Genomic DNA, 22012 nt, shown 5'->3' on the forward strand with positions numbered 1-22012 from the left:
CGGATAGCCAGATGTTATTTTGTGTCGAACTCTTCTTTTATTTCATGGAACAAGTGTGTTAGAGGAAGCCATATTTATGGAAAGAATGGTGCCAGAAGCAAAGTTGGGGACACTTCTAAATGTGTTGCCCAACATCTGAGAAGCCAGGGCGATGGCTCAGTATATTGAAGAAAAATGTTGTCTGAAATGGAAAGCACTCATTCTCCCACAGGCTGGCTGAGAGCAGGACAAAGGACCCTTGGATCCCACGTCATTCCCCAGAGACACGACACCCAGCAATTTGTGTAACTTCTGGGGGCATTCCTATCCTCTTTTGTAATTGAGTTTGTGCCCAGCTCTACAGTTCCGTTTTGCCTAGCTGGAAAGAAATGTCATTATTGGGTCAAGTACAAGATTGGAGACCCTGGGTTGAAGGTCCAAGACGGCCACTCCTTCTCTGGAATTACCATTTTTACCTCCCTGTACACACCAAGTTTCCTCATCCCTTGGTTTCAGGTGTCCTCCCTCAGGAAGATGTTGCAAGGACTGACTAATAATGCACACGAGTGTCCCAATACCGATGAGGCACCGTGCAGGTGCTGGGAGTTCCAAACTGCTAATTCCGAACCCACAACAGGATTGTGGTGTGACATGTGACCTTTACAAGCCTCCTGTCTGGGCTGCGTCTGAGCCTTCTCATCCCAGCATCTAGAGTTCCGCCTGACCTTTCCTTCCAAAGATCCGAAAGCATTCTGGGCAGTAGGTTGATAGTCTCACTAGTTTTATCTAGTAAGGGGAATCTCATTTCTCAAGGAATTCTTCAACACCCTCCACCAAAGATAATCCTGAGATTTTTATCTTTCCCAGAAACCACTGAAAACATTGTCCACAGGGAAGGATATGCTCGCACTTCCTCCTCTTACTCCAGAGAAAATGAATTCTTAGAGCTTTTCTTTTTTCAACATTCCCAGGTTAATTTCTGCGGGTTCGTCCTCTTTTTTCAAACAGGACGGATCGCACACCGCGGTAGTGAGACCCTGCCTTTTAAATCCCTCCTACATCCAGGGCCGTTTCGCAGGGGGGTAAGGTGAGGTGGGCGCGTGGGACCGGGAGTTTCCTTGGCGACCCGGGCACGCTCACGCCCACACGGACAGCAAGGCTTGGTCCTCTGCCCAGGTGCATTCCAAAAACATAGGTGGACCTGTTGCGCTTCTTCCCACAGATCAGTGCTCTCGCCCAAAGATTCCCGAGCCCCCGTGCCGGGTCACCGCCGGGTGGGGGTGGAGAGCGAGGCGGTGGCCGCGGGGGCCGGGCGTCCCCGGCCCGAGGACTTCGCCTCGCCCGCCCCTCTCGGTCGTGCTGGCCCCGTGCACTCCGCAACGTTGTGGGCTGGAGACCCACCCCGCCCCCCCCAGCCCCGCCCGATGGTCTTCAGAATCCCGCCGGGACCCACCTCCCCACCCCGCCGCGGGCGCACCCGGGGCTCGCGGGCGGCCACAGCCCGGCCCCGTATGCAAATACCCGAGGGGCGGGCGGGGGCCGCCTCCCCGCTGCGGATAAAAGCCCGGGGCGGGGCGCCGTGCCGAAGCCGCTGCCTCCCGGGAGCCGGCCGAGCGTTCCGTCCCCGCGCCTGCCTGCTGCACGCCCGCGGCCGCCGGCGCCCGGTAAGGACGCGCAGCGGGGTGGGGGACGCGGGGCCACCCGAGCCGCCCCGCAGGCTCGGCTCCCCGGCTCGCCTCTGCCTACGTGCGCTGTCCCCGGCCGCGTTTTCTCCGTGGGGACCAGGGAACCCGCGCCTCCGCGGCGCCCTCCCGGGGCCGGGCAGGTGGCATCCCCGCAGCTTCTGCGCGTGCGGCCGGTTTGTCGCGAGGCCATCAGCAGGCGAGACCCTGAGGAGCTGCGTTGGCAGTGCGCGGGGTCAGGAGGGACCAAGGGGGTCTCGGCGTGGAGGGAGGTGGGGGGCAACCAGAGAGCTTCCAGGACGGGTCTCTGACCTGTTTTTGCCTGTTTGCCCCGGAGCCCTCGGTGGCGCCTTGCGAGGCGCTGGGACGGGAGGAGCGGGCCGAGGGGAGAGCGGTGCGGCCGCGTGCACGTTTGAATGAGCAGAATTAATCGCCTTTGCAAGCTGCAGGCACTGGACAGAAACTGCCAGGCCCCGCACGTAACGCACCTCCGCAGAGTGGACGCCTGTTCTTAGGGAAAAACAACTTCAGTAGTTCCCCCACCACCTTACCCCCCCTTCTTATTTGGGAAAAAGAGGAGTTTTTCTGAAGTGTTTTTAAAGCTAGCACCATTCTCAAGGTTGCTCAGTTAAGATCTGGGGTTTGTCCGAGCTGTTGTGAAATTCCCTCCTTGTCTCATTCCCACCTTTACCCCATCCTTCTCTGAGTCCCGGAAAGTACAACGTGGAGAGGAGGAAAGTATTTTAGAGGGCCCCACGCAGGGGCTCGCTGTGCAGGCCCTCCCCCGTTTGCATTATGGTGTGAGAAGGGGGGAAACCGAGGAAGGGGTAGCCACCTTTCCCCATCTCTTCTCCCTGTCCCTGTCCCCCAACCCTTAAAAACCAGTCAGAACCACCCTAGGGATGGAGCCCTGAGGGCTTCCAGAGTTGCGATAAGGAACTGCTTGTTGCTTTGTGCCTATGGTGTCCTTGGAACTGGAGAATCTAATTTGGAAGGTCGAAGGGGCAAAGTATGGGAAAGAATGGGAAACTGGTAAACGCAAGACATCCCGGAGAGGATGAATTCTGGTGGAAGGGAGTGCTGAAGGAATAGAGATATTTGACGCTTGTCTCCTCCTGTTTCTGTGTGTGTTGCTGTGGTTCTGGTCAGTACCTGCGTAAAAGAAGGCTGAAGCATGTCGGAGTTTTGGTTAATTTCTGCCCCTGGCGACCAGGAAAATTTACAAGCTCTGGAGAGGATGAACACCGTAACTGCCAAGTCCAACCTGTCTTATAACACCAAATTCTCGATTCCTGACTTCAAGGTAAAATTCCTGGACCGGAGGAAGGAGGTGGTGGGTTAGGGGTGGGTGGCTTCTGGGAAGTCAAGGAGACATCACAGGGCAAAGACAGTGACGCTGATCCTCAACCTGGGGCTGAAGATGAACCGGGCACGTCAGTGGTCTGGATGGGACTTCATGCCACCGTCCGAAGTTGGTTGTGGTGTGTGTGGACTTCCAGACCCAGGAGGAAAGGAGCAGGGAGAGATGGGTGTGGTGGGGAGGACCGCCAGTACAGTTTAAACGTGCAGGCTTGGAGAGCTTCCGCCTTGGTAGTGCTCCCGCCCTGGAGCAGGGAGGGAAGCTTCAGGATCCTTCTGGTTCTGGTGGGGAGGCAGGAAGGGAATTTAATGATCGGTGGGCAGACGGCAGAGAGATGTGACAGCACAGAGACGGGAGGCAGGAGACTCTCAGGGCTCTTGCAGTGGAGAACAAAGTTAGAATGAAACAAACAGGCAAGAGGAGCAAGGCGAGCACAGTCCTTTTGCTTCAGAAGAGTGGAATTGTTGCCGTGCTTCCCAAGACTGTACGTTTCCAAAAGGAAGGCGCTTGAGCCATTTCTCGATGACACCTGTGCAAATGTGCTGTGGCTGCTGGAGGGATGGCCCCAACTGACCAGGGGCAGCTCTTCTCGAAAACTGCCATATAATCTTTCAGACCGCAGTCTGCCCTCTGCGCTGGGAGCTGCACCGTCAGCACCATAGACATTGGGGATGCCGCTGTATTTGCTGGTGTTTACTGAGCACTATGGTTGGGGCCCAGCCACTTTAAACACATCGTCTGGAATCTTCCAATCCCAGGGATAGATCAGGAAGGGAGGAGAAAGGAGACCAGGGCTGCAGATCTGGTAATTGGCAGCACCTGTTTCTGAACCCATGTGTCGCTGCCTGTGTCAAACCTGCCCTGTTTGTCCCGTGACCCCCGCTGTGAAGGTTAGGGAATCAATGAACACTCAGCACTTTGTGTAAGGCAGCGTGTCAGACGGGAGGGAGCAAAGAGAAGAGACAGGACCCTCCCCAAAGATGCTTAACGTCAGGTTGCTTGAAAAGAAGCAGCTTCATTTACGAGACATGTCCGGGCCTTCTTATTTCCTAATTTCCTTTCTTAAAGTATTTTTTTGTAAAAAATATTCTTTTATGAAAGGATAGCTCCCACACAGCGTTAATCCTGATTGCTTTTTAATGTCTGACTGGTGGTTGATGACCTGAAAACAAAGCCTTTCCTTCTGGTTCTGTGGACTAGACCTTTAAATACAGTTTTGGACTCTAATAACTGTCACTTTAAGAAGCGGAGTGTTATGAGTAACGGGAAAAGAAAAGGACTTGCATGAATGAGGAGGTGGGAGGGGGAGTTGGTTTTCTGCACCCCCAAGATCGTCGTTAGTAATAGCAGAGAAGAACAGAGGTTGGTTGGACATCTTGAAGAAGAAAGAAAGAAAAGCATCTCATCTTGAAGAAGAAAGGCTTTAGAAACAGCAATTTCTTTCTTTTTTTAAGAGTTTTATTTATTTGAGAGAGAGAGCGAACACACTGGGGTCAGGAGGCAGAGGAAGAGGGAGAAGCAGGCTTTTTGGCTTCTTACTGAGCAGGGAACCCGTGCAGGGCTCATCCCAGGACTGTAGAATCATGACCTGAGCCAAAGACAGATACTTAACTGACTGAGCCCCCCAGGCGCCCCAGAAATGGCGGCAGCTTTAACTTGCTTTCTGGTCCATCTCCTCAACTATGGGGATGAATCCCATGACTAGCAGACGGCCATTCTAAGAAGAAAATGAGCTGGGGTCTCACAGTGACATAGTGGTCACTCCTTCCTCTGGCAGAAATAGGATAGTTTATCCTATTGGCAGAAATAATAATAACAACAACAGTAATAATAATTTAAAAATTCCCCAATTCATTGCTTCTCTTAACAGCCCTTCCCAGTTTCCAGTTCGGCCACTGACCAAGAATAACTAAGGGGAGATGGAGTTTAGAGAACTCTTTGCTGTTGCTGAAAGTGACCTAACTCTCCCCTGCCTTAAAGCGTGAGCCTCTAACTTCTTTACGATCTTTTTAGGTGGGGACCTTGGATTCCCTTGTTGGCCTCTCCGACGAGCTGGGGAAACTCGATACCTTTGCTGAAAGGTAAACTATTTCTTATTTACTGCATACAAGTGAGAATTGGACAGTGTTGTCAAGGGACACAGTGCTCTTGCTTTGGCCAAGCCAATCTTGTCCACACCCGGTCCTAAAAGTCACATAAGGGCATCGGGTCAACAGCAGCACTTGGGGGCCCTTGAGTAGTTTTGTTTTTTGTTTTTTTTTTTTTTTTGGCTGGAGGCAGCGTTTTTCCGGGGGCCACCTTCAGAATGAAGAACACTGTGTGGCATAAGGTACTGAAACTTCTAGAAAATAATTGAGCCATTTCCCTCCAGGCTTTTGTATTTTAAGGTTCTTGGTTTGGTTTTGTGTTGTGTTCGTAGACATATAAGCACATCATAAAAGATTCGAAGGACAGACGGAAGGCTATCGAATGGCAAGAAGTTTCCCTCTCGTCTGGTTTCTTCTCTCCTGTTCCCCAACTTCCCCTCTTAGGTGGCAACACTGTTATCAACTTGGGGGGCACCTTCTGGAGACAGCCTGTACGTGTACCACCAATATGAGTATATTCTGGAAAGCAGGTTGAGAACAAATAATAGCATCTGCCCCCCACCTTGCTTTTCTCTCCTAATCACGTATCTTAGACATAGTCTGGTGTCAGTCCATAACTGGATTTTTTTTTTAAATAGTTTGCATTTTAAAGATTTTATTTATTTATTTAACAGAGAGAAATCACAACTAGATGGAGAGGCAGGCAGAGAGAGAGAGAGGGAAGCAGGCTCCCTGCTGAGTGGAGAGCCTGATGTGGGACTCTATCCCAGGACCCTGAGATCTTGACCCAAGCTGAAGGCAGCGGCTCAACCCACTGAGCCACCCAGGCGCCCCACATAACTGGATTTTTCTGTTGGGCTATATTAGCTCGACTGGAGGTGTCCTGATTTACTAGTATTTCCCTGTTGATGGACATTTAAGTTTTCTGTCTTCTGCTGTTCCAAACAATGCTGCAGTGATGGTCCTTTTTTTTTTTTATTTCTTTGTACACGCCCTGGAGTGGGATAATTATACACTGAAATGCTGGGTCAAAGAGTATTTGGATGTGAACTTGTGCAGATATGCCCGCATCACCTCTCCAATGAATTACTCCCATTCCCAGTCCCACAAAAAGTGTGCATATGAGGATCGTTTAAAGTCTTAAAATCATTTTTTTAAAATTGTTACCCATCTGGTGCATAATCACTGGAAAATACCAATAGATCGTAGAAAATCATGAGACAGAAAATACAAAACCCCAGTAATTATACCATTTAGAGAATGCTACTGCAAGCGATGTTATGTTGTATTTGCAGTAGATAAATCCAATTTTTTCTACAGATATGCTTGCGTACATTAATAATGGTGACACCATGTTATACATATTTTATAACTTGCTTTCTCTTCATATCTTTTTTTTTTTTTTTAAGAATACTTACTTATTTGAGAGAGAGCGAGAACGCTCACATGAGTGGGGTAGGGGGAAGGGGGGAGAGAGAATCCTAAGCAGGGTCCATGCTCAGGAAAAGCTGTAATAGAGGAGGTCCCAAGAAATCTTCAAACACACAAAGAAACAGCACTTACTTCACACTGAAAATGCACATGTTCAGGCCCCACGCAGCTGGAAGAGAAGCCCAGGAATCTATTTTTTTTAATGGGGGAGAGAAGCAGAGAGAACGTTAAGCAGGCTCCATGCCCAGTGCAGAGCCCAACATGGGGCTCGATCTCACGACCCTGAGATCATGACCTGAGCTGAGATCAAGAGTTGGATGCTCTCTCAACCATCTGAGCCACTCAGGCGCCTCCTCTCTTCATATCTTTGGATCACTGTTGACTGTTCCACTAGTGTTATACCACAGGGATTTGCCAGCATTTGTTTATTTGGGTGTTTTAAAAAATAATAATAATAACCCTTAGTTTTGGTGCATCCAGAAATGCGGTGTTTAACCAATGTTCCCATTTGATTGAAACAGAATGCAGAGTGGGGGTAGATGAGGAAAACAGTCCAAGCAGGCCAGGTCATGACCAGAACACAGACCCGGGGCCGGCGGATTGATCTCGCTGCCTCTGTAGAAGGTTTCAGATTCGCTCAGGGCGAATGTGGTGATGTGATGGGTCAGTTGCCTTTTTCACGCATTTCCTGGGAGCCCTCGAGGTCACACTGGGAGGACCCTTCATCTGCAGACTGGGGCTGTGAGCTCGAAATGTGTCCTGGGTTCTGTTGCTGTTCACCTGCCCCCTTCCCCGGGCATGAAAGGAATGCTTTGTTAGTGACATTTTGCTACCCGTGGGATGTTGCTCTGACCACAGAAAGACAGTCCTGGTCACCAGGTCCTGGGCAGCGCACCGTCTTTGAAAAAGAAAACTAACCTTTGGCTTTCTTATCTGTAAAATGGGATAATAGTGAACATCTCTGTGCTTTCCCAGAAGAATGAAGGGGAGTAAAATCGTGTTGCCTCAAGTGTTACCAAATCCGAGGCCACATTCTATGAAAAATTAACGTCCAAGAAAAAGTGGCCTGATCCCTGAATGTCAGCTCCTTTCTTAGGCTGATCTGCTCCACAGGGAATTGGGTCTGACAGCCTCTCTGGAGGCCAGCCCACTGCCCTCGGCAGGAGATGGCTTTCCCGGCCTATTGCAGAAAGGACAGCTAATCAGCATTTTCTCTTCCTAGACTTTTCTAGACCCTTCTAGATCTTTCTTTGCTACCGATTGTCTGCTCTAATGCAGGTCCGAGAGCCTGTTTCTTATTCCCCAAACCCTCCTCTAGCTCTAAAATTCTGTGATCCTGCATTATTATTTCCACCTTTATTTTTTCCTTTGTGTTTCGTTTTGCCTTGTTTTGATGCGTGTCCTGTTCCTTCCCTAGCGGTTGCACAGTTTGCTTGCACTGGTGGCATAGCATGTGTTTAAGGAATAACATAAAAATGTGTGCGCCGGCCAGGTTTAGGCTGTCATTGTGAAACAGACAGAACCCATACGAATGGAGGTGTTTTTCAAAAGAGGAGGTGTTTTTCAAAAGCCGGGGCTAGGTGTGGTGAGAATGGCAGTTGCTGTGCATTGTTTTATTTTTCCTTGTGGGCAGATATTCTCAAGAACCTTCCGTGGTGGGGGGCGGGGAGGAAAATGGTGTGATCTGAGCTCCCTTATTTCTAGCATTTCTTTACTTCCAGGGGCCAGGGTACTTTGTCTTAGAGTTAATGCTGGGGCTTGGAGTGAGGTAATGGGATACACTACCCAGGGGCTTCATGCCTTTGAAATGCCCTACCTGATTCTTTAAAGGGGACTCCAGTGTTGTTAGATAAATAAATGCTGGCCGGTTCTGTAGCCCAGGCAGCGCAAACCTGTCAGCACTGCCTCTGGCCAGGAGAACAGAGGAGGGACAAGAGTTTTCAAGGTGTATTGTTTCCATATCCTTTTATTATTTATTTACTCGGGGCACTGGAGTGTTTTTCCATGTAGCTGGAAGGCAGGTTTTGCTTACTGCCTTTTTTTTTTTTTTTTTTTAATTCCCCCATGCTCCCTTTGTTAATTTACTTTGTACTTACCCTGTAATTCATGAACACTGGAGAAAACAAATGATTTTATCTTGGGAAAAAGCACCCCCCCCACACACACCATTATCAGTGTTTGAGTTCTTCTCAGTATCTTCGATTCTTTTGCCATGCAGGTTGAAATACTACATTTCAACTACATTGCACTCAGATACACCTCACAGGTTCCTGGGGTACACTGGTGACTGTCGCTTGCCCCCGGCTTGTGGAAAAGCTGGTGGCTTTTCTTTATCCCGTGGTTCCATGAAGTTGACTGAGGGTTAGCTCGAAGATGTGGATCACAGATTATGTATCTGAGTGTGGATGCCTGATTAATGGTGGGTTCTTCCAAGGGCATTCTGAAGAGACGCAAAATATGATTTAACAACTTCCCCTAGCTGCGTGACATTTCTCCAGTTCATTAGACAGGTATTTGTTGAATGCCTCTTAATGCTGTGTGCTTTTCTAGACTCCTCCAAGCTTCTGGGCGGTCCTGCTGTAGGTGTTTGCTGTTTTCCTGCTCTCCGTGGTGTTTCCAACCTTCCCCTCCCTGTCAGGCCCCATTAACACCTGCTCATGCTGCTCCACTCCCCCAGACTCTTCTCCTAACCCTCCTGCCTTCAGACCTGTTCATCTCCCCCGTCCTGGTTTGCTTCTCCTTCATTGCACTTTCTACAGTGCCCTTGTGCGTTTCCTTGCTGGATCATCTGCTTAAATACCAGCCTGTCACCTAGACTGTCAGTTCCCTGAGGTTAGCCACTGGCACACTTTGATCCCTTGCACCTGTACTATTGTAGGCCCTCCAAAACCAGCTGAACGAATGAATGGAAGAAAGAATCCTGAAATATTAGGGCTGCACAGACCCTTAGAGATCGAATCTAACCCCTTCGTGTTCTAGATGAGAAAACAAACATGCCCAGAGAGACCCTCCCAGAAGGAGCTAGATGGGCTCGGGGCAGCAGAGGAAGAATAGAGCCTTGACCCAGATCCACCAATCAATCATTGTTGTTTTCTTTCTTTCTTTTTTTTTTAAATACAGACGTTTTAGTATGTCTTAATCCTGTCTTATTCATTGCTCAGATAATTAACATTGGCATTTTACAAAGTATTTGTAAATATTTAAAGATTTAAATGGTATAACAATCAAATGGTATGCAGAGGTAAAAAAAAGAAATAGTTCCAGTTGATTCCAGAAGCTCTCCCCAGAGGCAGTCCTTAGGAGGGCCTTTGTATATCTCCTTTCTTGGTAAAACAAAACAAAAATACACGTACATTCCTGCTCTGATATTTACAAACCTGGAAAGACCTTCTTGTGAGGTATCTAAAAGCACAGATTTTTTTTTTTTTTAATTTAGATATATCCCAAACACTTAGGACAGAACCTATCACATGGTTGGTGCAAAGATCCTATAGATAATTCATCGGAGATTACAGTGAAGTTAGGGGGATTAAATCCTTATCGTTTTGAGTGTTGTGGTGAGCATGGTGGCTCTTCCAGTTGGCTTAATTCTTTTTCTTGTTCCTCTGGAAAGAGCGCTTTCACGTTTCAGTCAGCAAAGGTCCAGCACGGTATCTCATGGACTCTTTCCCCCCAAATTTTATTTTTTATGTAGTTGCTATTAGAAATGAGATCTTCTCTTGAAATGTTTACTATTTATAAATGGGGATTTCCATGTCTTAATTCCGTGACCCACAAACTTAACTGAGTTTCTTTATGGAAGCTAAGGTGAAAGGTCAGGGAGTCTGATTCCAGCGTCTAGAAGTAGGGTTAGGGTCAGGATTAAGGGTTAAGGTTAGGGTTAGAGAGAGTCTGGCTCTAGAGTCCTCTTTTTTTTTTTAAGAATTTATTTATTTATTTGACAGAGACGCAGCGAAAGAGGGAACACAAGCAGGGGAATGGGAGAGGGAGAGGCAGGCTTCCCACTGAGCAGAGAGCCCTATGCAGGGCTCGATCCCAGGACTCTGGGATTATGACCTGAGCTGAAAGCAGATGTTTAACTGAGCCACCCACATGCCCCCAGAGTCCTCATTTTTTTTTTTTTAAAGATATTTATTTATTTGACAGACGGAGTAGGCGGGGAGGCAGGTAGAGAGAGAGGAGGAAGCAGGCACCCTGTTGAGCAGAGAGGCGGGGATCCCAGGACCCTGAGATCATGACCTCAGCCGAAGGCAGTGTCCTTAACCCACTGAGCCACCCAGGCGCCCCCAGAGTCCTCATTTTTAACCACAGTATTAAGACGGGTCAGTTGTGTGACAGCACAAAATTAGAAAGACATACTAGTTTAAGAATGATGACAGCTTTGTAAGAAGAATTTGGAAGTTTCACTCTGTTCTCCATCTTCTCCACATTGTTCACGCAGGCGTCCACTGGCCACATGGGGCTTGAGCTCTTGACTGGTGGCTCGTTTGAGTGAGATGGTAATGTAGGAAACCTCAGATATCGGAAACTTAGTACCAAAAAAAAAAAAAACTACAAAAAACAAAAAAAAAGGGAAATTCTAATAGCTGTTGAAACAATAATGTTTTTGATATTGAGTTACATAAAATATATTATTGAAATTAATTTCACTGTTATTTTTTCTATTGTGGCTACTAGAAATTTTTAAGTGACATGTGGCTCAGTTACATTTCTGTTAGCGCTGGGCTGGCGCTCTAGACAGTGCTTCTCAAACACAGATGAATGGCCTGGGGATCTCGGCAAAATGCGGGTTTTGACTCAGTGGGTCTGGGCTGAGCCTGGGACTCTGCGTTTCTTACAAGCTCCACGCTTATCCTGTGCTGCGGGTCCACAGACCACACTTGGCATTCTATGTTCAGCCTACTTAAATCAGTGGCTCTTAACCTGCACTGTGCCCCAGAATCATCTGGAAGACTTATTAAGAAATAGATGATGGGAGGGGCGCCTGGGTGGCTTAATCAGTTAAGCGCCTGACTCTTTTTTGTTTTTTTTTAAGAGTTTACTTATTTATTTGACAGAGAGATCACAAGCAGGCAGAGAGGCAGGCAGAGAGAGGAGGAAGCAGGCTCCCTGCTGAGCAGAGAGCCCGATGCGGGGCTTGATCCCAGGACCCTGAAATCATGACCTGAGCCGAAAGCAGAAGCTTAACCCACTGAGCCTGGACCCAGGTGCCCCAAGGGCCTGACTCTTGATTTCAGCTTAGGTCATGATCTCAGGATCGTGAGATTGAGCCCTGCGTAACATTCTCTCTCTGCCTCTCTCCCCCCATTAAAAATAAAATAGATTCCTGGGCTTCTCTTCCAGCTGAGTCGGGGCCTGAACATGTGCATTTTCAGTGTGAAGTAAGTGCTGTTTCTGTCTTTGGGTGTTTGAAGATTTCTTGGGACCTCCTCTACTGCGGCTTCTCCTGAGTGTCCCATGGGGGCCTCTGATGAGTGTTTTCTCCTGTTCCTGTTGTCTAGAGCTGGTAGGTGTCTGTAGGAACCACAGTTATAATGATTTTCGTATCTGCTCTACCCATGCTTTCATACATGATGGTATTTTCTGCTCTGGCTGGAGGCATGAAGGCGATGACAGTTGTCTCTCCGTGGGGGATTGCCACTTGATGGTGTGTGTGCCTGTTTGTCTCGTTTTCTGTCCGGAGTGCCACACTGGCGACAGCCTTTCACCCATTCCTCGTTGTGTGCCAGGCACTGTATTAGGTGCTTCTCATTTCTCTGTTTCCTCACAAAATCTCCGCCACCATCCTGTGAACCGTGTGAGTATCTGCTCTTTACAGGTGAGAATATCGCTGTTCCCCGAGAGAAGCTGCTTTGGCAAAGTCGTGTAGACGATGCGTGTGTCAGGCCTTAACCTGGTCCGCCTGCTTCTCTCCCTGCCTCAGCCAGAGGCCGGGGGCAGATGGCAGTTGGCTCCCCCTCTGCCTGCCTGCCCGGCCTTCATCCCTTCCTTCAGACCCTGCTGTCACACTCTTTGCTTTGCCTGATGTGACACAGGCCCTGACAGTTCTCCTTCCCCCCACCGGCCAGCTCTGGCAACTAGAAGTCGGGCCAGGAGGGAAGGAATGTGGGCCGGCTGCTTTATATGCATCAGGCCTGGGTCAGGGGCAGCCGGAGGCAACATTGTGAAATCCAGGAAATAATCTTTTGGAGGCCAAATTTAGGAGAAGGCACTTACTTCCCTCCGAGATCTTGACCAGCTCCTGGGACCCATAGCTCCACTCGCGTTGGGACCTCAGCCCGACCACGGCCACTCGGCCCTCGCTGACTCTTCACACCTCAGCTGGACGGCAGCCCCTTCGACTTTTCTGGTTCTCAAGGGCTTAAGGGGCAGCTTTAAATGGCTCTTTTTTAAGAATGGGCTTCATGTCCTAAGTGAATGTCATTCTCAGGAGACCGAGTACGTATGTGGAGTCTCTATGGGGCCCTTCGATGGCTCGTGGGCCCACAGACGCGCTGCCCAGGCATCCTCGTGTTCCTCCAGGTCCACAGTCCACTTGCCACTCCAGTAGGGACAGAGTCCTGTGGGTGCCACCTTCCAAACTTGGCCCGTGTCCATCACTTCTTGGCGTGTCCCGCGCCACATCTGCATGCAAGCCACCTTCTGCCCTTGCTTGTGTTCCCGTAACACACTCTTCCTGCCTGCCGCCTCCCCCGGCCCTGCCGCATGGCAGCCAGAGTGGTCTTTTTCAAAACGCCCTGTCACATGACTTGGGTGCTTAAAACCTTTCTGTGGCTTTCCAGTACCTTCAGTATAGAATCCATGCTCTTGACCCTGGCTTCCAGAACCCTAATGAGGCAGGCCTTCTTTTATGCGCACCCCCCCCCACAACCACCACCCTGGCTCCATCCTGCTCTGGGTCACGCTCGACCTTCCCTTGACCTGGAAGTCCCCCCACCCTCGCAGGGCGGGTTCCTCCTTGTCATCCCCATCTCAGGCTAAATGTCACCTTCAGAGGCCTTCTCCGGCCCGGCTGTCAGCCTCGTCCTGCCAGGTCGCCCTGTTCTGATACCTGCATTCCATATGCCACTATTTAATACTTTTCTTCTTTGTCTTTATCTGTTTCCTTTAGAATATAAGCCCCAAGAAAGCAGGTTCTGGAACTGTGCCTGACTCATAGTGGGAGTTGAATAAATACATACTGAACACATGGGCCTCATCTGCCCCGTCAGGAGGTCATGGGCCGCCTCCTTCAGCCCATATGATCGCCTGGGAACTAGAAAAAACATACAGAATCCCCGGGGACTCTGATTGGGTACATCTAGGGTGGGGTCCCAGAACCTGCATTTTATTTTGTTGTATTTTATTTTATTTTATTTTTTTCCTGAAGATTTGATTTATTTATTTATTTATTTCAGAGGGAGAGCGAGTGAGAGACTGAGCATGGGGAGGGAGCAGAGGGGGAGAGAAACTTAATGAAGACTCTGTGCTGAGCCCGAAGCGGGGCTCCATCCCATGACCCTGAGATCATGACCTTGAGCTGAAATCAAGAGTCAGAAGCTTAACCAACTGAGCCACCGAGGCACCCCTCAGAACCTGCATTTTGGGGGTCTCAGGGTGATTCTGGGCAGGCAGGCTGGAGATGCTGAGGAATCTGGTTACTGTTACCAGCCATGACCCCATTTAATCTTGACACGCTTCTGGGCACTCGATCTTCAGGCCGGGGTCTCTAAATGTATATTAAAAAGTTGATAATAGGGGCGCCTGGGTGGCTCAATGGGTTAAAGCCTCTGCCTTTGGCTCGGGTCATGGTCCCTGGGTCCTGGGATCGAGCCCCACATCGGGCTCTCTGCTCAGCAGGGAGCCTGCTTCCCCCTCTCTCTCTGCCTGCCTCTCTGCCTACTTGTGATCTCTGTCTGTCAAATAAATAAATAAAATCTTTTTTAAAAAGTAGAGAATAATTTTTTCCCCGAACAGGCAATACATTCACGTGCATCCCAGATAAAAACCATGAGAAATCTCCCTTACATTGTCCATGCCGCCCCTCCCCTGCTGTGCCTGATCTCTTCCCTGCTTCTCTGGTCCCAGTTTAAGAAAACCAGGTTTGCAAATTGCTTGGGTACATTTTTGGTGCTTCCTGATGCCAACACAAGGCGATTTCAGCCTCTATTTTTCTCTCCCCTTTCTAAACACAAAGTGGTCATCTACACATGCTGTTACGGATCTTGCTTATCCCTCACTGAGCAATATGTCCTGGGAGATTTCTCCTGTCGGTTCACCCAGAGCTGTCTCTCTTTCTGGGCTCCCTCGCATTCCACTCGGGGGACGTACCCTAGTTTATGAAGCGGCCCCAGAGGTGGACCCTGGCTTCTCGGCGTTTACAGGGCAGGGAGCTGTTACCAACTGTGTCGTGTATATAATCTTGATGCCTGTATAATTTTTTTCGCGTGGAAGCGTGTCAGGTGTGCCTGCGGGGCGAATTCTCAGAAGCAGACTGCGGAGCCGAGGGTCATAGGCTTTTGTAATTTTGACGGACGTTGCCAGATTTCTGTGCATTGGCCATTTCGCATTTCCACCCTCAATGAAGAAGGGTTTGCGTTTCCCTACACCTTTCTCGTAAAATGTGTTGTCGAATATTGGGTTTTTATGAACTTGACAGTTCAGAAATGCTCCTAGAATATAGTAGCTGTTTTTGTTTGTTTTTCTTAATGGCTCTGTTGAGACATGAATGACAAGCAGTGGAGAGCAAGTTTTCAAAGTGTGCAGTTTGCTGAGTTTTGAAATAGACACATCGGTGAAACTATGGCCACAGTCAAGATGATGAACACATCCCTTCCCCCAAAAGGTTCTTTGTGGCCTTTTGTAATCAGTTTCTTTCTTACAGCTCCGCCAGCGCTTGTAAGCTTTCTGTCACTATAAGCCTATTTGCGTCTTTTGGAACATTGATACAAATTGAATGATACAGGAGAGACCCCTTCCTTTGGTCTGAGTTTTCCATTCCACATCATCATGTGATTGTGTCTATTAACAGTCATTTCTTTTTTGTTTTGTTTTGTTTTGAAGATTTTATTTATTTATATGACAAAGATCACAAGTAGGCAGAGAGGCAGGCAGAGAGAGAGAGGGGAAAGCAGGCTCCCCGCTGAGCAGAGAGCCCAAAGTGGGGCTCGATCCCAGGACCCTGGGATCATGACCTGAGCCGAAGGCAGAGGTTTAACCCACTGAGCCACCCAGGCGCCCCTTAGCAGTCATTTCCTACTGCTGAGTTGTGTTCTGTTTTAGGGGTGAGCCCCTATTTATTTACCTCTCCAGCGGTTGGGGGACATATGGACACTTTCCAGTTTGGGACGTTTATTTATTTATTTATTTATTAGAGAGAGAGCGAGTGTGTGCGCACGCATGCGGGTGGGGGCCGGCAGAGGGCAAAGGCGAGAGAGAATCTCAAGCAGACCCCGTGGAACCTGTTGTGGGGCTCATTCGCATGACACTGGGAGTGTGACTTGCGCCACAACCAAGGGTCACACGCTCAACCAGCTGTGACAGCTGGACACCCCAGTTTTGGACTATTAAAAAAGAAGGGTATTGTGAACATCCATATGTACGGTCTTCGTATTGACATATATTTTAATTTTTCTTAGGTAAGCATCTACCCATTGAGGCAGCTAGAGTCAGGGACACATGAAGTGCGGGTACACACATACCCTTTGACCCTCAAATCTTTGGATTGCTTCCTGACCCCATGGGATGGACGTGGCTTGGAGGAAGGCCACACTGGAACCTTCTAAAGCATGGGGTCCCATGTGGTCCCACAACCTGGCCCCCTTCTCACGGGCTAGGTCTGCTGTTTAATTGCAGTGAGTACTTAGGGTTTTGTAGACAGAGGGAATACTGAGTTGTCGTCATCGTCGTCATTATTTTTAAGGAAATGGCCGTTCTTTGGAAAGTTCACATTCTGGGAGATGCAGCCGATGAGTGAAGAGATCATTTCCATCCCGTGTGACGCGTCAACAAAACAAAAATGGCGGTGGACCGTGTCGGCTCTGAGGAGCCCTGGTCTAACACCCACTTCACGTCGTCGGCCCAAGTCCCCCCAGGCAGCATTTGCCGGGCATCTGTGTATTTGCCGGGAACCACTGTATTTTTGCCAGAGCTGGTGGTAGTACAATTAATAATGTTTCAGAGATCTGTTTGTTTTGATGGAGTTCCCAGATGAGGAAACCAGCACTACGGTAGTATAGTAAGTGATGTGGTGGAGGGAAGTTTCTAGTAAGCCCTACGAGGGAAGTGATTATGGTTTGTTCACAACTGTCTCCCGATGGTTCCGCCTGGTACGTCATGGACACAATATGTTTTTTATTGAGTGCAAGAAGCAACATGTGTTGGGCGCAGTGTTACCCAACACTGTGTTGTGTTTGTTAGGGGTGACTTGGCACAAGGAGGAGCGCTTGGCCTGTTATAATGGTGAGCGGCACCAGGTGGGTCTGGAAAGCTGATGCGGGAAGGGCCGTGGCAGGCGGGTAGACAAGAAGCCTGGACAGGCAGATGTGCTCCTTGTAGACTCTGCCAAGGAGCCAGACCGTCAATATTTGAACTTCTTGGGAAACCGCTGACCTGGTTTAAACACAACGACTTGCTAAGCTGTGTAGTGTCGGAGATTTGCCTGGATGCTGTGGGCGGGTTGGAGAGGAGGGGGCCAGATTAAGAGAGGCAGGACAAGCAGAGAGGAGGCTGTTGAAGGAGACGTGGAGAAAGATGGTGCGGCCTGGCTGGGACCGTGACCCAGGGCAGGGCTCGGACAGATTTGCGGTAACTAGAGAATCTGGCGGAGATGGAAAAGAAGGGAGTGGAGCCAGGGAACTTTGGAGAAGGTGATGACATCCAGTGGGAAGGGCCATATCCGTCCTTGGCATTCTCCTCTAGGCTGGGTCTTCACCTTCAAAGCCAGGAGAAAGGCAGGGGCATGTTTTTAAAAATTAAGATAGAATTCACACACTGGAATAGTCACCCTTTGATGTGCACTGTTCATCGGTCTCCATTATATTTACCTCACTACCACCTGGTTCCAGAACGAGGCCGTCATCTCAGAAGGAAACGCCGTGCCTGTCAGTCACTGCTCACTCCTTCCTCCAGCCCCTGGCCTCATCCCGACCCCTCCACTCCTCCTGCCTCTGGTCATTGGCCACTCAAGTCTGTAGATTCACCTGTTGTGAGCCTTTCATGCAAATAGAAAGCCTGGATATTTTCAGATAAACCAAGAGAGGAAACTCACCTTCCCTGCAGATTTGCCCTGAAATGTGTGTATTGACGGGGGGCCCTATAGGGTGGGTGACTACGTGTCCTGTGGGGTCTGTTGCTTTCTTCTTCTTCTTCTTCTCCCCCTCCTTCCCCCTCCCCCGGCCCCTCCCCTTTTCCCTCTCCCTTCTCCTCCTTCCCCCTCCCCCTCTCTCTCCTCCCCCTCCTCGGCCTCCTCTTCCTCCTTCTCCTCCTCCTGCATTTGAGAGAGAGAGTGAATGAGAGAGAGGGCTCAAGCCAGGAGGGGGAGAGGCAGGGGGAGAAACACACTCTCCATTCCGCGGGGAGCCTGACATGGGGCTCGATCCCGGGACTCTGGGATCATGACCTGAACTTAAGGCAGATGCCTAACCCACTGAGCCACCCAGGTGCCCCTAGCTTTCTTCTTATTTAAAAAAAAGATCTCTGGGGCACCTGGGTGGCTCAGTGGTTAAAGCCTCTGCCTTCGGCTCAGGTCATGATCCCAGGGTCCTGGGATCGAGCCTCACATCGGGCTCTCTGCTCAGCAGGGAGCCTGCTTCCTCCTCCTCTCTCTCTGCCTGCCTCTCTGCCTACTTATGATCTGTCTGTCAAATAAATAAAAATCTTTAAAAAAAATAAAAAAAAGATCTCTTAGTACAAACAGACAAGGGATTTAAATGAGACGTTTAAAAAAAAAGTTTTAAAATTCAATTTATTACTCTAAAGTTGAGGTCTTGTTTTGGCCCTGGTCTGCTGCCTAAGGGCTGTGTGACCTCCGGTAGTTCCCACCTCTCCTGGGTCTCTAAAGGCCCATCCTACTGGTGATTCTGGGTAAGTGGCTTATATTCTAGTCACCCTTCCCAGGCATGACTCTAATGTCAAGGACTTTCCACACGAGAGGGCTTCTTTCATTTGATTTCTCATGGTAATGAAACTCTCACTCCATTCTCTTCTAGAAGTACCTTCGCTTAAATCTGTAGCTGGTTTAAGTCGGCCGCGTCCTACAGCGGCATTTCCGAAAGTGGAACGACTGGTTCGGAGGACACGGGCACATTTCAGCTGTTTGTACATATCGCTAAGTTGTTTTCCAATGAGGTTGGGAGGCCGCGCTGTTTCATCATCCCCTGTCAGTGTGGTGCCCTTAGAAACTCCTGCGGGCTTACCCGGCTGAATGCAAATGACGTGTGCTGTTTTAATGTGGATTTCCTGGTTCAGCAGCAAGAGGAAGCACGTTTTCAGAGGCTCACCAGCCATTTGTCGTTCTGTTTCTGTGGTCTGCCTGCTCTGGCCTTTGCCCGTCCATCCTCTGGTTTGGGGGTGGGGGCGGGGCTGCAGGTCACACAACTCTGGGGGGCGCTCTTCACTTGGGCGCCTGGGCCCTGCTCGGTGCGAGTGGGGCCCCTGCTGTGGGGTCCGGTGCCCAGGCTGCTTGGTGGATTGACTTTTTTGGAAAACACTCTAGAACTTAAATTCCAGTCCTCCTTCTAATTCAGATGCTCAGAGGACTGCCCCATTACCCAGAAAGCCTGCAGGACCCCAGAACATGTCAGTAACACTTAAAAACCAGGGGCCTTCCTTGTCCCTAGCCTTTCCGGGGGCAAATTTTCTCTGAGGATAGATGGGCTTTTGACGAGGACCAAAGATGACCCTCCGAGGTATGGGTAGGTCGAGCTACAGGAGGCCAATTTGACCAAAGTGAATTCTGTTTTGAGTGACAGACGATTTTACTAAATGGCCTTGCACACAGTATGCAGGGGGATCCCCCTGAAGACGGAAAGATCAGTCCATTCCTGCCACTTCCAAAGCTTCTAAGTAGCAAGGCCAGAATTCCAAGCATGGCACCTCTGAGGCCAGAGTTCCCCAGTCATCCCAGGCTGTTCTAGAACCCTCCAGAGCCTTCCAGAGAGGGCAACCTTCTCAGAGTCCTCACGGGATCTTTATTTATTTATTTATTTATAAATATTTTTATTTATTTGACAGAGAGAAATCACAACTAGGCAGAGAGGCAGGCAGAGAGAGAGGAGGAAGCAGGCTCCCTGTGGAGCAGAGAGCCCGATGTGGGACTCCATCCCAGGACCCCGGGACCATGACCTGAGCCGAAGGCAGAGGCTTTAACCCACTGAGCCACCCAGGCGCCCTGGGACCTTTATTTTTATTAAAAGAAAGTCATAGAATCACAGTCCAGTCCCATGTTCCTGACAGTTGCTGCAAGGCATGTTGATTCCTTTTTCCTTTGGCTGAAGAGGAAGCAGGGACCATGGAGCCGGGTGAGGTGCCCAGGGGCTCCTTGAGTCAGGTGGAGGCTGCTGGGCCTCGCTCCTCTGGGCTCCTGTGTGGCCGCAGAGGAAGGCGGGGTGGTCAGAGCCCCTCCATCTGTGGGGTATGCTTGGGGTTTTGGTTAGCCAGAGAGAGACACACTGGTCACTGGAGTGCTAAGAACGGTTGGCGCGGTGGACGGAAGCTTGCACCGGGGCGAGGCATGGGGATGGTACTAATTAATGTCAAGGTCACCAGCAAAGGGATCTCAGGCAAGGGTCTTGGTCTCTCTGAACCTCAGTTTCCTGAGCTCACTGTGGCCTCGCCTTGTTTATCATTCATTTATAGACACGTATGTACATAAGGTGCCCAAGGTCTGGTGACAACTCACTAGATAAAAGCTGTTGCTACTCTTGCTTCCAGACCCTATGGAAGCCCTCTGCCCCCCTCCCCCCCCCCCGCCTCTGTGGGTCCTCTCCGCCCCAGCTTGGAGTCATTTCTGGAAACCAGACCAACATTCGTCTGCTTTGGTCTGAATCATCCAAAAAACAAGGGGAAGGCAGGGAGCCCCGTGTTTCCCTTCCTGTGGATGCCCTTGGGTCCTGGGAACCTGACAGCCACTCTCCCTTCATGGAGAACTGGGTGTGTGAGACTCAGTCCTTCTTTGCACAAAGCAAGGGGTCGGGCAGGTGAGGGTGGGCCGCCTGCCAGGGTGGGGTACCCTGAGGAAAGCTGGGTCCACATTTTCTCTGAGGATAGATGGGCTTTTGACGAGGACCAAGGATGACCCTCCGAGGTATGGGTAGGTCGAGCTACATGGGGTGCACTGGATGGAGGAGACATGAAGCTTCGCTGTGCGCGCTTGCAGTGGGGCCGCCCTTCAGGAATTACTGTCTGTGCTTGGGGCCCTGGGACAGGGGCGCTGCCATGAGATGAGCCCATGGAGATGAGCCCTCTGCTTTGTACCCGTCGTCCATCTGGGCTGGGCCTAGAAGAGCCCCGGGGCCCTGCACGACAGATGGCCTGCTGAGCGTGGGATTGCGGGAGGACAAGAGGGACACAGAGATCTCAGGCGTCCCTGTCCCACTAGGCTCTCAACTCTTGAGCCATCCTATGTCCCAACGGCCCCAGGGAATGGCCCCCGTGGAGCGCAGGGTCCGAAAACCAGCAGTGCTGAGAGGTACCCCGTGGGGCTCTCAGGAAGAACGAACAGCATTGTCATTGCACACCTGGCCAGAGGCAGCCCTTCTTCCCTGACCCCTTACCCCGCAGGTTCCTAGCATCTGGATTCAGCCTGCCCAGCTCCCGAAGGCCTGCCCTGCCCTCCGATCAGCTCCCTACCTGCCCTGCCTCACACCTAGGTGGGGCCTCCATCTTTCTCCCTTTCTCCCCCCGACTCCCCGTTTGACGGGCAAAGTTAATTTGAAAGAAATCCTAACCAGCTGAGCCCAGGTAGCATGCTCTTGACTTGATTTACTTATAGCTCTCTTTCATGTGTAATGCCATTCTTCTTTTTTATTTTTTTTTAAATGAATACATGCTGTTAATTTTAAAATCCAGATTCTCCCTCTGCAAATCTACTGCCCAAAGAAATCCATTTCACCACCGTGGTGCCAATCTTTCTAGACTTTTCCATGCATAATGCATGTATTTTTATGTCTTCTGTTTTTACAAAAATGTGACCATAACTACAGATACTACTTACAATTTTCTTTTCCCCCTTTACTCCAAGAGGTACGGCCTCTCGTGGCCATCCGTAAGAGGCACATCTTTGCGTAGGAGTTTTGTGCACGGGAGCAAGGATTATCAGAAGAACCAGTTCCTGAAAGTGAAATTGTGGGTGGAAATACCTTACATGTTAAAAACTTTGGATAGTTGTTCTGAAAATACTCTCTAGTAACTAGGCTATACCAGTAGACATGGCATCAACAGGGCACTGGTGTTTCAATTTTCCAGGGTGCTTGCCAGTGCTGAAGTCATAAAAC

General features: G+C 49.8%; 1 protein-coding gene across 3 annotated transcripts in view; it reads left to right on the plus strand.

The window, feature by feature from the left end:
• The first annotated feature begins 1551 nt into the window (after positions 1-1551).
• ATP6V1C2 (ATPase H+ transporting V1 subunit C2) overlaps positions 1552-22012 on the plus strand; it is a 52525-nt gene continuing 32064 nt past the window's right edge. For 2 of the 3 annotated variants that reach the window (XM_059405152.1, XM_059405153.1), the window contains exons 1-3: positions 1552-1643; positions 2811-2964; positions 5035-5102. In XM_059405152.1, coding sequence (XP_059261135.1) covers positions 2836-2964; positions 5035-5102 — 197 coding nt within the window. In that variant the 5' untranslated portion in view covers positions 1552-1643; positions 2811-2835. Of the gene's footprint in view, positions 1644-2810; positions 2965-5034; positions 5103-11654; positions 11747-11861; positions 11921-22012 lie in introns of those variants that run through there. The other variant, XM_059405154.1, reaches the window with a different exon arrangement.

Source organism: Mustela nigripes, chromosome 7 (assembly GCF_022355385.1).
Source record: "Mustela nigripes isolate SB6536 chromosome 7, MUSNIG.SB6536, whole genome shotgun sequence".
In the NCBI taxonomy this organism is placed as follows: Eukaryota; Metazoa; Chordata; class Mammalia; order Carnivora; family Mustelidae; genus Mustela; species Mustela nigripes.